At 45.9% G+C, this 14466-nt stretch overlaps 1 protein-coding gene across 26 annotated transcripts in view; it reads right to left on the bottom strand.

Moving 5' to 3' along the window:
• Positions 1-14466, bottom strand: part of LOC129732737 (GAS2-like protein pickled eggs) — a 1144034-nt gene that overhangs the window by 282019 nt on the left and 847549 nt on the right. Inside the window, exon 10 of one of the 26 annotated variants that reach the window (XM_055693906.1) lies at positions 13873-14024. The exons of the other annotated variants lie outside the window; for them this stretch is intronic. Within the exon in view, the coding sequence (XP_055549881.1) occupies positions 13948-14024 (77 nt within the window). The 3' untranslated portion in view covers positions 13873-13947. Of the gene's footprint in view, positions 1-13872; positions 14025-14466 lie in introns of those variants that run through there. 26 annotated transcript variants of the gene reach the window in all.

Raw genomic sequence — 14466 nt, forward strand, 5'->3', positions numbered from 1 at the left:
TAAGCCGGTTATTATGAACTTTTTCTAAACAATTGACGTTTCTAATTACTGTGGTCATTTCGCTTGGGAATTCCACTACTTCATAAGGTCCTCTCCACATATTCTGGAGCTTTTAACCTGGTCCTGTCGGGACTGATTTCACTAAAACTAAATCGCCAAACGTGGGCTACCATTCATTTGCTATTCTGTCATACACCTGCTTGCGCGTTTCTTTTGAGTCCGTTAGGTTGGCCTTCGCGTTTGCGTGGAGGTCAAAAAATATTTTTCTCGTCTCTAGTGTATATGTTTCATATGTCAAATTATCCACTCCATTCCGCTTGTAAATGGAGGTGGGAATGCGTGCTGTACGTCCCTACAATAACTCGAACGGCGTATATCCTGTGGACGATTTTACTAAGGTATTGTATTCCAACGTAAAATATGGTAACAACTCGTCTCACGTGTGCGGCTTTCCGCCAATAAATTGTCTCTGTAGATTCACGGTATGGAAAGGGCTACTGTCGGTAACGTAGTTTTTGATAACCGTTGGTAGCAATCGTAGGGTAGGCGTAGTTTAGCCGAGACACATCATCTGCCATACTTAGCCAAAGACACGATTACAAGCAAATCAACCAACCTCTCTCAGCCCAATATTTCAATGCTTCTAGCCTCGTTATAAAAGGGCATTCCACCATCATAGATCCCTCTTTCTTACTTACGATCAACCCATTAGCAAGTGTCACGGCCGGTCACCGAAATTAATTATTGTTTAGTTGTAAAATTTTAGTAGCTAGTGTAATAAAGTTAGATGATTTAATAAACGTTGTTAGAGTGTAAAAGTTTTGAGCCAATAAATTAACAGTTGTGTAGAACAAAAATCGTATAGTGAGTGCTTGAATAAAAGGAACTACTCGCATACTGGCGCTTTGGTGTGAAGTTAGGCAATAAGCTCGACTAGAAAGGGAGAGCGCAATTTTAAGCTACTAGAATTCGGGATTCGCGTCGGAGTCGCGGAATATCGCTATATTGGAGGTCACAACATTGGTGCCGTGACCAGGATAGCGTTCCCTTGAGATACCGACGCCGAGACGCCATTTGGACAATTGAATCGGTGCCATATTCAACTTTAACAAAGGTAGAGGCGCCATCGCGACTATCGTACAGGTGAATTCACTGGGCGCTGCCATCACGTTTCGTACGCTAAACTTCTGTGTGCAGCTATAACGGTTTTTCGGGATCAAGGAGACATTGAATAATTATACAAGGCTTATTGAACAGGCCTACAAGGTGAGGACCTGTCCAATTTCATACATTTGTGATTTCATCTCTACCTGGTCATTTTTTGTGGTTCTACTGTCTCACTACTTCGACGGAGTTTTGGTGGCCGGATATTGTTTCATCGATTTGGTGCTATTGGGGACTAAGACTGGACTCGGAAAGACGATCTGGAATTCAACTCGGTGTACGCAAGATTCTTGCAACCCTATGTGAACGCTTTGGGCTGTGCTGGTGTGCTGAATTCAATTTCGCGCGCCAAACGAGGGAAGCTGAGATATTTATAATACAAGGCCTATTAGACAGGCTCACCAGGTGAGTTCCTGTCCAGTGAACGATATTTTTCTCTCGAAGGTGCTTTGCTGGTTGCTTTTTACAGGTTTTGGCTGCTCTTCGTGATATTCATACGGTGCAGGGAGCATGGCGACGACGTCCAAAAAGTACAAGGGACTGGTGCGCAGCAGAAACTACGTGGTGCAATGCGTAGAGCGACTGGACCAATACCTGCAAACTACGAAAGAATTCGATGAGCAAGCAGTCAGGGTTCGCATGGAAAAATTGGAGCAGAAATATACGGAATTCGAGGAGATTCAAAACGACATCGAAGGCCTTGACGACAGTGAGGAGAACATAGCAGACCACCAGCAACTTCGGGCCGAGTTCGAGGAAAAGTATTACGAGGTAAGGGCAGGGTTGGCGCGAAAATTACCACAAGAGCATGCGACACCAAATACTACTATTACACACACAAATCAAGCTCCACATGTTCAATCTTCCGTACGACTTCCTCAAATAAATCTGCCAGAGTTTGACGGCAATTTTCAAAATTGGTTACCTTTTCACGACACGTTTGAAGCCTTGATTGAATTATCTGACGAACTCAGCGACATTCAAAAATTCCACTATTTGCGTGCTTCTCTGAAAGGCGATGCTCTTAAGTTGATAGATTCTTATGCGATGAGTGAGGCTAATTATAGGGTTGCTTGGGAAAGTTTAGTCGACAGGTTTTCGAACAAATATCTCCTCAAAAAGCGTCACTTGAATGCCTTATTCGGTTACACTCGGATGAGGCGGGAATCAGCGGCTGGTTTACACGATCTTATCGACTGTTTTGAACGTAACACGAAAATTTTGGACCAATTGGGAGAGAAAACGAACGGTTGGGGAGCCATGCTGGTCCATTTGATGGTGTCGAAACTGGACGACGTCATGCAGAAACTATGGGAGGAAAATGTTACACCGGACAAAGAGCCATCTTTTGCGTCGTTGGTCGAATTTCTCAAAAAGCAAACTAGAGTTTTGGATGAGGTTTCGGTCGATCAACATATGTTTTCAACGGCAACATCGTTCAGTGGTAGCAAATTCCGTCCCACTAAAGTTTCGGTCAACTCGGCGACCGAAAATACTCCCTCAAACTGTTTCGCTTGCAGTGAGAAACATTGGATTACCAAGTGTGAAACGTTCGCCAGCCTACCGGTGGACAAACGGCTGCAGCTCACAAATTCTAAGCGTCTCTGCAGCAACTGTCTGGGGCGAAATCACTTGGCGCGAGATTGTCCTTCCAAATATCGATGCAAAACGTGCTCGAAAAAGCATCATTCGTTGCTGCATCCTGGTTTTCCCGGTTCTGGTTCTACTTCTAATCCTAATTCAACTTCAGTAGCGAGCAACGTGAATTCTTCTGTTCCACCTACAACCGGGGGTGCTCTGAACTCTGGTGAATCGGTTTCTAGTACGGTGGCATCAATCTCTTCTAATGTGGTGATGGGGCAACCTAGGTCGCACACGTTTTTGCTAACGGTATTGCTTAAGGTGAAGGACGTATGGGGAAGGACCCACCAAGCAAGGGCTCTTCTGGATTCTGGATCACAGGTCAACTTGATGTCTGAAAATCTGTGTAAATTAATTCAGTTATCACGGCGGGACAAGAAGGTGGAAATTACTGGAATTGGACGATCTCGGAGCCGTACAGCATATGAAGTTTCCACCACGGTTGAGTCTCGAGTGCAGAATTTCTCAACGTCAATGGATTTCTTGGTTTTGGGGCAGGTCACCAGCGACCAGCCATCTGTTTCGATACCGCTAGCTCATTTAAAACTTCCCCCTGACATGGTCTTGGCTGATCCCAGTCTCAATGTTTCTGGACCGATTGATTTAATCTTGGGTGCGCAGCAATTTTACGAGTTTCATGTACGCGATGGTGGCCGGCTGCAAGTGCGAAATTTCGACAATACGCTACCAGTATTTGTCAATACGGTGTTCGGATGGGTGGTGGCCGGCGAAGCTAAATGCATGAAGGAATCAACACTGGTTAGCTGTCACATCACGAAGCTAGACTCTCTTGAAAAGGCGATCGAAAAGTTTTGGATAGTCGAAGAACTACCGGTTAAAACCCCCCGCTCTCAGGAAGAAGAGGACTGCGAAACACATTTCGTGAACACGTTCACACGAGACGAAACTGGCAGATATATTGTGCGCTACCCTAAGCAGATGAATTTTGCAAAAATGATCGGTGAATCGAAACGAATGGCTTTAAGACGGTTTTTACAAACTGAAACACGGCTGGCAAAGGATTCAAATCTACGCTCGCAGTACGGGGACTTCATGAAGGAGTACATCGGGTTAGGTCATATGAAATGCATCGGCGGCGTGGACGACCTTAGTCTCGACGAAGGTAAAACGGTCTGCTATCTTCCACATCACCCAGTTTTTAAAGAGTCGAGTACTACAACTAAAGTACGGGTGGTATACAATGGGTCTGCTAAAACTTCAACTAATTTCTCTCTTAATGACGCTCTACTAACTGGTCCCACGATTCAAGACGACCTGCTCAGTTTGATGCTCCGCTTCCGAAAACATGCTATAGTTTTGGTCGCTGATGTTGCGAAAATGTATAGGCAGATTCAGGTTCACTCAGACGACACTTCGCTTCAACGCATTCTCTGGCGCTTCAATCCTTCGGATCCAATTCAGGTGTACGAGCTGCAAACTGTCACCTACGGTTTGGCCCCATCGTCGTTTCTCGCTACTCGTGTCTTGAAGCAATTGGTTATAGACGGCAGCCTAAAGTACAAACTTGGAGCAAAGGCCGTAGATGAAGACTTCTATATGGACGATTTTCTCTCGGGGGCGGACACGATCAAAGAAGCGATTCAGCTTCAAAGGAAGTTCAAGCCCTATTGGCGGAAGGAGGTCTCGATCTACGGAAATGGTGTTCGAACTGCCCACAAGTGCTAGAAAATTTGCCCACTGAAGCACTGGGAGGAGAAACCACCCTGCACTTTGATCCCGAACAGAAAATTAAAACGCTTGGAGTAGGGTGGACAACAGAATCTGATCAGCTTTGCATCGAAGTACAGCAAATTACTAACGACGGTTGTTGGACGAAACGGAACATATTCTCGGCGATTGCGAAACTATACGACCCGCTTGGATTGGTGTCTCCTGTCGTGGCATGGGCGAAAATCAAAATGCAGCATCTCTGGCTATCCACTGTCGACTGGGACGATCCCGTTCCGATGGATATTGCGACCAAATGGGAAGAATTCTCAACGCAAATGTCTCATTTGGAAGGCTACAAGATTCCTCGGTTCGTTTTTCTGGTCGGTGCAATCTCTACACAGTTTCACATTTTTGCGGATGCGTCCGAAGTTGGGTATGGTGCCTGCATTTACGCTCGTTCGACTGGCGAGGATGGGCAGATCAAAATTGAGCTCGTCGCGGCAAAATCACGAGTTGCTCCACTCAAACGGCATAGTCTGCCGCGGCTTGAGCTTTGTGCTGCACGTCTGGGGGCGAGACTCTACGCCAAGGTTTCAGCAGCGCTGCGGTTGGAGGGGATTCCTTGCTGGTTCTGGTCGGACTCAACTGTCACTCTTCATTGGATTCAGGCACCACCTAACACTTGGCAAACGTTTATCGGAAATCGTACAGCTGAAATCCAGCAACTTACCCACGGCTACAGCTGGAATCACGTCAAAGGAACCGACAATCCGGCAGACCATATTTCTAGAGGAATGCTACCTCAGCAATTTGTCATCAACAGCATCTGGCGCTGTGGCCCACTCTGGCTTTCAAAAGGAGAAGAAAACTGGCCTAAACACCCCACTGGAACTCCGCCAGAAGACATACTAGAACGACGAAAAACTGTACTAGTGATACGCCAGCCACTGGAACATTGTTTCCTTTTCCACCGATACTCATCCTTCTGGCGCTTGGTTCGAATTACCGTTTTGATTCTTCGCTTTGCCAACCATTGTCGTCGCAAATTTAATCACTATCCTCACCTATTCGCTGTAGTAGAATTAGAACACGCAAAGGATGCGCTACCGAAAGTTGCACAGCAGGAAATGTTCACTGAGGAGCTGAAGGAACTGGCACAATCCCGACCGGTTTCCAACAAATCATCGTTGAAATTACTTGGTCCTTTTCTCGACGAAAAAGGCATTATTCGTATCGGCGGCAGACTTGAGCGCTCCGCTGAAAATTACCAAACCAAGCACCCAGCGATTTTACCTAAAATCCACCCACTCACACGCCTCATCACGAAACACTATCACGCACTATGCTTACACTCTGGTCCTCGCATGACGCTTGCTACGATGAGGCAAGAATTCTGGCCAATCAACGGAAAAGTTACCGCTAATCTTGTGTGTAGTAAGTGTCCGCAATGCTTCCGCCAAAACCCTGTCCCTGTTAAGCCATTGGCCAATTCCCGAAATCCCGCATCACGCCTAGCAGAGCTTTCCCCGTCGTCGGAGTGGACTACTGCGGCCCTGTATACATCAAACCACCACACCGAAGAGCGGCACCACGAAAAGCATACATAGCCGTGTTTGTTTGCTTTGCCTCAAAGGCTGTACACCTCGAGCTCGTCAGCGATTTGTCCACAGATGCCTTCATCGCTGCCCTACATCGTTTTATCGCCCACCATGGTATGCCGTCTGAAATTCACTCGGACAACGGGACAAATTTTCAAGGAGCGAACAACACTCTGCTCGAACTGTACCGCCTCTTCGACAACAAACGCACCCGGGAAGCTATAACTAACGAATGCAGCCAGCACCGAATCCAGTGGCACTTCATCCCACCACGGGCACCTTCTTTCGGCGGCCTATGGGAGGCTGCAGTGAAAACCGCGAAAACATCACTGGTAAAAATTCTTGGCAGCACCCAGCTCTCCTTTGAGGATTACGCGACTTTGCTTTCCCAGATCGAAGCCAACATGAATAGCCGTCCACTGACATCGCTATCGAACGATCCTTCGGAGCTAGACGTTCTCACTCCCGGTCATTTCATCATCGGATCGCCACTTATCAGCCTACCGGAGCCGAATTACACAAACATCCCCACCAATCGGCTTGATCACTACCAGCAGCTGCAAAAACTCATCCAACAACATTGGGACCGGTGGAGGAAAGAATACCTCACAGAACTCAACCATCAGCGAGAGAAGGCTACATTTTCGACCCACATCCAGGTCGGACAGATTGTTTTGGTCAAGGAGGACGGAAAACCTTCCATCTCTTGGCCTCTCGCACGGATAGAAGAAATTCATCCCGGGGCCGACGGAGTGGTACGAGTTGCCACTTTGCGAACAGCTACTTCGACCTACAAACGCCCTATTTCGCGGATTTTTCCACTCCCCGACAACCAGCAACCAACAGCCGAATCAGATGATCCTCCAGAAACCGAAGGAGCTGAAAAAGGTACAAAACAAAAAAGAGAAGATTAAGTTAAAAATTTCATTCCTTGTGCAAAACTGTTCCATGTGCTTTTGTAGTTTGTTTTGCTAAGTCAATTTGAACTGTCAAATTTAGGTGGCCGGCAATGTAGATTCACGGTATGGAAAGGGCTACTGTCGGTAACGTAGTTTTTGATAACCGTTGGTAGCAATCGTAGGGTAGGCGTAGTTTAGCCGAGACACATCATCTGCCATACTTAGCCAAAAACACGATTTCAAGCAAATCAACCAATCTCTCTCAGCCCAATATTTCAATGCTTCTAGCTTCGTTATAAAAGGGCATTCCACCATCATAGATCCCTCTTTCTTACTTACGATCAACCCAATAGCAAGTGTCACGGCCGGTCACCGAAATTAATTATTGTTTAGTTGTAAAATTTTAGTAGCTAGTGTAATAAAGTTAGATGATTTAATAAACGTTGTTAGAGTGTAAAAGTTTTGAGCCAATAAATTAACAGTTGTGTAGAACAAAAATCGTGTAGTGAGTGCTTGAATAAACGGAACTACTCGCATACTGGCGCTTTGGTGTGAAGTTAGGCAATAAGCTCGACTAGAAAGGGAGAGCGCAATTTTAAGCTACTAGAATTCGGGATTCGCGTCGGAGTCGCGGAATATCGCTATATTGGAGGTCACAACAGTCTCAAATACGTTTTTAACTCGCGGTTCGATCTCTCTACCAAGTTAGCCTGCGGATGATACGGGCTAGTAGTAATTTTCTTGATCTTTGAAATTTTCCAACGGGGCACCGAATTTACAAATATAATTTTCTACGAAGGTTTTGGCTACCGTCTGGCTTGCTTGATTCTCCATTGGAGCGACAATTAGGTATCTCTTCAAGTCATCCTGCATGACTATATCGGACCATATCGGACTCGGGTGACACCACGATATCCATGTATAATTTTTCAAATGGCTCCGATGCGGTCGTGGTGATCTGCATCGGTATCCTGTTTGATCTTCCGATTTTGTTCTTTTGGCAGGAATCACACTATATCCCGTTTCATAGTGACCCACGTGAATAGTGTGTCAATCCTCTGGCGCATTCGTCGCGCTCCAACGTGCCCTCCCAAGGGTACATCGTGAAATTCTTTTAAAATTGTTTCTACCTGATCTGGCGTAACTAACGTACGCTCGCTATCAGGATTATATAGTATAATTTGCTTACCCGCTATAAATTGAATCATTTGTAAAATCTTTGTTTGATTTTTCTAAATGATATTAAATGAATTACTCCAGCAGCTTTCACAGCCGTGGGACTCCTATTGAAACTTTATAAAAACAGTGAAAAAAATTTCCGGCAGTCGATTAACGAATTTCCGCTGCCGTCTAATATGAAACCGCATACTTTCTTGTTTTTTATTATAAGTACACCATCCTCTACGTATTCTTTCAGTCCATGTGACAGCTGATACAATGTCTGAAGTTCTCTGTATGCCGTACGGCTGTTTAAAATGACAAGAAGAGCTTCGGTATTCCTCTCATCCAATAGTCTTGTCGAAACTTCCACCGTCTCGCTTGGTATCAGGCCATCTGATAATGCTTGGGAAAATTCATCATGTGAAATGTTGACGAGTTGTTGCTCATCCTCGTCCTCAGCGATGTCCGCAATGTCTATGGCACTCAAATCTTGTATTGTGCCTTTTTTACTCATCTGAAGTGTTTTTCTGCTGCTCTAGCAGGCGTTTCTGCTGGCGCGTAATCATTGCTATCTGCCTGTGGGGAGCACTTTCTTGTCCCTGACATGTCCCATCTGACAAACGTGATAAAAAATCTGCGACTACATTCTCGCTTCCTTGTTTATACCTGTTGCTGCATTCCAAACCCTGCAACTTCAGTTTCATCTTGTCAGCGTTGAAGATGTCTCTTTGAGCCTCTAAATCGCTATAAGCGGTCTGTGGTCCTTGTAAACGATAAACTTTTGACCAAAAATGTAATGTTTAAAATATTCTATGGCCCATACAATTGCCAGGAGTTCCTTTTCTATGATATGATACCTGGTCTCTGCACCTACAAGTGCACGACTCGCGAATGCGATCAGCCGGTGCATGGATTTTTATTTCGACAGGACGGCTCCAATAGCATAATTGCTAGCGTCTGTCGTAATAACAAAAGTGTCTTGATAATCTGGCTGAACTAAAACTGGCTCTGTTATCAGTGCCTTTCTCAGGAACTCGACATTCTTGCCCCCATTTGAACTTCACGTCCTTTCTCAATAAGTCATTCAGCGGTTTTCGCTTTTCTGCAATGTTCGGGATAAATTTCCCATAAAAATTCACCGTACCCAAAAATGATCTTATACCTTTCACGTTAGTGGGTGGCTTAAGGCTCTGTATGGCCTATATATTTGCATTTGTGGGCTTAATGCCCTTTTCACTAACGACATGTCCCAAATATTCTATCTCTCTCTTTAGAAGCTGGCATTTCGCTGGTTCAATTTTTAGATTATGTCTACGCAAAGCTTGTAATATCTTGCGGAAGTTGTCATTGTGGTTGGCGATAGTTTCATCGAAAACTATAATATCATCGAGGTAAACAAATGCTTTCACATCCCCGATCTCAAACAAAACGGTATTCATTAGTTTTTGAAAGGTTGAAGGACTGTTCTTCAGCCCCATTGGCATCCGTGTAAATTCAAAATGGCCTTTTGAAGTTTAAAATGCTGTTTTAGCCGCATCTCGGCGGTCGATCGGGACTTAGTAGAAACCCGATTTTAAATCAATTTAGGAGAAATATTTTGCTCCTCCGACATTATCCAATATCTCATTTATTAGAGGTATTGGGTATACAGAAGGCGTTCAATGATCTGAAGTCCACCACAATACTGTATTTTTTATAACCGTCAGCATCCGGTTTTTTTGGTACACATAATACCGGTGCTCGGTCTAATAATACCCTGCGCCCTCATTTCATCGATTTCTCTATTAATGTGCCTTTTTGTAGCTTCCGGAAATCTGTACTGCCTTTTATAAATAGGCACATCTGATGAAGTTTCAAGTGTACTGCGGCGTCAGTCATAGTTAATCTGTCGCCTTCGAAAAAGAAAATAACTGCGAAGCTTTCGCCTGCCCCGCTGTATTACCTTCACTATATCAGCATGTTTGTATACCTGGTACAACCCGTGGTTCATGCGTCTGCGCCACACTCCACCTTCCAGTTTACCGCCAAGTATCGATCGCAGAACTTTACGCTCAAAAACTCCGAGCACTCGTCGATCAGCTTTCTTCAGCGTCCATGCTTCATGTCCGTAAAGGGCCACAGGGAGTATCAGCGTCCTATACAGCACTAGTTTTGTGCGAGTTTGCAAACTACGGGACCTTAGCTGGTTACGCAGTCCGTAGAAAGCCCTGTTCGCAGCTGCAACTCGTTGTTTCACTTCACGGCTCATATCGTTGTCACATGTCACAAGCGTACCAAGATAAACGAATTCGTCAACCACTTCAAATCGTTCCCCATCTATCTCCACCTCAGCACCAACACCACGGGGACTCCCACGCTCTCTGCCAGCTACCATGTACTTCGTTATGGCAGAGTTAATGACAAGTCCCAATCTCGCTGCTTCTCTCTTGAAAGGTACGAAAGCCTCCTCCACGGCCTTACCGATGATACCGATGATATCGACGTCATCCGCAAAACCAAGAAGCATGTGAGATTTCGTGATGATCGTACCGTTTCTTTCGACGTTTGCTCTTCGTACTGCACCCTCAAGAGCGATGTTAAACAGTAGGTTGGAGAGCGCATCCCCCTGCTTCAGTTCATCCAACGTCACGAACGCGGCTGATGTCTCGCCAGCTATCCGCACGCACGATTTTGATCCCTCCAGTGTCATACGACTCAGCTTTATTAGTTTCGTAGGGAAACCGTGTTACAGCATGATCTGCCACAGCTAATTTCTTTTCACTGAGTCGTATGCCGCCCTGTAGTCCACAAACAGATGGTGAGTCGATAAGCTGTACTCCCGGAACTTATCGAGGATCTGTCGCAGGATGAAAATTTGATCCGTCGTGGAACGCCCTTGTCGAAAACCAGCCTGGTATTCGCCAACAAAGGATTCCGTTAGCGGTCTCAATCTGAAGAACAGAATCCGGGAGAGCACTTTATATGCGGAGTTGAGCAACGTTATCCCTCGATAGTTGCCACAATCCAATCGATGGCCCTTCTTATAGATACGGCATATGAGGCCTTCCAACCAGTCGTTCGGCATTTGTTCGTCCGCCCAGATTTTTAGTATTATCTGGTGGATCGCATAGTACAGCCGCTCGCTTCCCGCTTTTAGAAGTTCGGCCGGGATACCGTCCTTCCCAGCGGCCTTGCCGTTTTTCAGCGCACTAATCGCCTTTTTCACCTCCTCCTGTGTCGGTGGCTCCACAGCTTGTTCGTCACTCATAATCGTCATCCTGTTCCTGCTCTGCTCATCCGGCTCCTCACCGTTCAATAGCGCCTGAAAATGCTCCTTCCACCTGGCTGCAACCGTCGGTTTATCAGTAAGCAGGTTGCCGTCCTTGTCATTACACATGACCGGCACTGGGAAATTCCTGCTTCTGTCTCTGTTGACAGTTCTATAGAATCTCCGCACGTCGTTTTCAGCATAGCTGTCCTCTGCGCTGGCGAGCACCTGCTCCTCGTACTCGCGCTTCTTCCGACGGTGGGTTCTATTTTCAGCAGCCCTTGCCACCCTGTATCTCTCTCTGTTCTGACGCGTAGCCGCAGTAAGCATGCGGCTCCTGGCACGGTTCTTCTCATCTATCGCTCTCTGGCACTCAGCATCGAACCAGCCGTTAGGCTCTCTCGCAGTCGTTTCGATGGCGCCGTGAACACTGCTCCACAGCCCATTTATGTCTTCTACTCCTTCCTCCTGCTGTTCTGCGATCCGTTGATCCAGCTCTCTGGCGTATTTTGCTGCCACGCCATCAGCTTTCAACCGCTGAATGTTGAAATGCGTCGTCCTCTCTGTGCGAGATTTCAGCACGTTCGACAACCGTGCGCGGATCTTACAAACGACGAGATGATGGTCAGAGTCAATGTTTGGTCCCCGAAAAGACCTAACATCAGTAACATCCGAAAAGTGCCGACCGTCAATCAGTACGTGATCGATCTGGGAGCAGGCTTCTCCATTTGGATGCCTCCAGGTGTGTTTCCGAATATTCAAACGTGGAAAATAGGAGCTACATATGGCCATTCCCCTGGCCGCAGCAAAGTTTATCAGCCTCAGGCCGTTTTCATTGGTTGACGAGTGGAGGCTATGCCTTCCAATGACCGGACGGAAGAATTCCTCCCTCCCAACATGTGCGTTTGCGTCTCCGATGACGACTTTTACGTCGTGTTTTGGGCACTCGTCATAGATTCGCTCAAGCTTGTCATAGGACTCATCTTTGACTTCATCGGATTTGTCGTTTGTCGGTGCGTAGGTGTTGATTAAACTGTAGTTGAAGAATTTGCCCTTAATCCTCAACACGCATATACGGTCATCTACGGGCCTCCACCGGATGACTCTTGTTTTCTGATTTCCCAGCACTACGAAACCGACGCCCCATTCCGCTGCTTTGCCGCCACTGTAGTAGATGTGGTACTTGAAAGAGGTGCGTGCAATAGGGTCTACTGCACGGAATTCCCTTTCTCCGGAATTTGGCCACCGAACCTCCTGAGTCGCTGCGATTTCGACTCCCTGCCGCTGTAGTTCTCGAGCAAGCAAGCCAGCCCGCGCCGGTTCATTAAGAGATCGGACGTTCCAAGTACCCAATTTCCAATCGTTTACTTTAATCTTTTTCCGTGTTCGTAGCCTAGGTCTTTGCCGATTGATCCGTTCCGTATTTCTAAATTCGTTGTTCGTGGTTGATGAAAGGTTTCGGTATGCTATCCTGCTGATGGGGCTGCCATCTTAGGTGTAGCTGGCGGGATACAGCATTCCATAATTCAGCCGCCTGCTCCGGGTCAGACGCTGTTGTACGCCGCCCCTATGGGGATACAGCCGCGTACGACCCCCTTCCCAGTCAGCATACGACCATAGTTTCCACCGGGGTTGGTTACCCGATCTCCGCTAAGGTTACTCGTATTCCGGTCGGCACCACGTGGAGGTTGGGATAGGAGTTGCTGGACAGAGGTGAATGGCCACATTAGGGTCTCAAGTTACACGTGTCCAGCCATTTGCCAACCGAAAACCGATGGCGAAATCAATCCTTTTAAATTTTGTATCATACATATGCCAGCAGCAGACCGACGTAAGTCATCTCTTCTAGATGACTCACGGCTCTTTGAGTGGGAGGAGAAGAACAGGCCTTCCAAGAAATTAGGAAACACTTTTGGTTCTCATAAACTCTTGCATTACATTCCCATGGACAGGAATATTGTTGTCAATGCATGTTTCTCGAATTAGGAATAAATCACGACATTCCGTTCTCACAGACAGGTTCTGAAATAATAGCCGCGCGTGTATGATTAATAAGCATTTCTCAATGCACTTAGCAATTCCAATTATTTCATGAGAACGATACATTATAATTTTTCTCGAATTAGGAATAAATCACGACATTCCGTTCTCACAGACATGTTCTGAAATAAGAGCCACGCGTGTATGATTAATAAGCATTTCTCAATGCACTTAGCAATTCTACTTATTTCATGAGAACGATACTTTATTATTTTTCTAGGGTCTAGGTGCCGTTCTCACACAGAAAATAGTGATAGGATTCCGATAACCATAAGTTTTGCTTCGATAGGACTCACCAAACAGAAATATATCCGCAAACGCAGAGTGAAGCGCTGGTGAAGGGCGGTTGAAGAGTTCTACTTTCATCCGTTTGGTGGGTCCCATTGCGTCTACAGCCATACGATTATTGCGTGCCGAATATCCCGGGGCACGCCAATATTTCGGACATCCTCTCGAGGTTGTGTGTGGGTCAGAAATACCTTTGGACGAAAGCAGTCGGCATTATCTTTGTGCGGTAGGCGAGGGTCTAACAGCCAGTCCTCTTTTGATGGCGAACAGAGTAGTTGATGTTATTTTGTGGTGATATATAATTGAAATTTACGTCTGGAATAGTGAAGTGATTGACGGTAGATATATTCTAACGTGTGGTAGTGAATCTACAAAAGGCTAAGTACAAGAACAGTTGCTTTAAGCAGCAAGTTCGCGTTAAATTTTGATAAAATAAAATAGTTTAGTTTATTTATTTTGTCAATCATATATGTAGACTGGTTACATTAATTTACCCCCCGACACTTTCAAAGCAGCGGTGGTGGCGATCTTTTATTGCCTCTGTCTCCTGTTTCTCTGCATGTCGGTTAGTATGGCGTCTCGCGTTAACGTGTGTTGTGTCTGATAATTTGCTCTAGCTGTGGAACAGCAATTGTTCTATCGGATTTGCCGTTGAAATGTGTGGGCTTCAACTGTGCACGTTTGTTTCACTACAAGTGTACTGGATTCACCAAGGCAACGGCTTAGATTGTAACATATAACGATAATCTTTGCTTCA

The sequence above is a fragment of the Wyeomyia smithii genome, chromosome 3, assembly GCF_029784165.1.
Source record: "Wyeomyia smithii strain HCP4-BCI-WySm-NY-G18 chromosome 3, ASM2978416v1, whole genome shotgun sequence".
NCBI lineage: Eukaryota > Metazoa > Arthropoda > Insecta > Diptera > Culicidae > Wyeomyia > Wyeomyia smithii.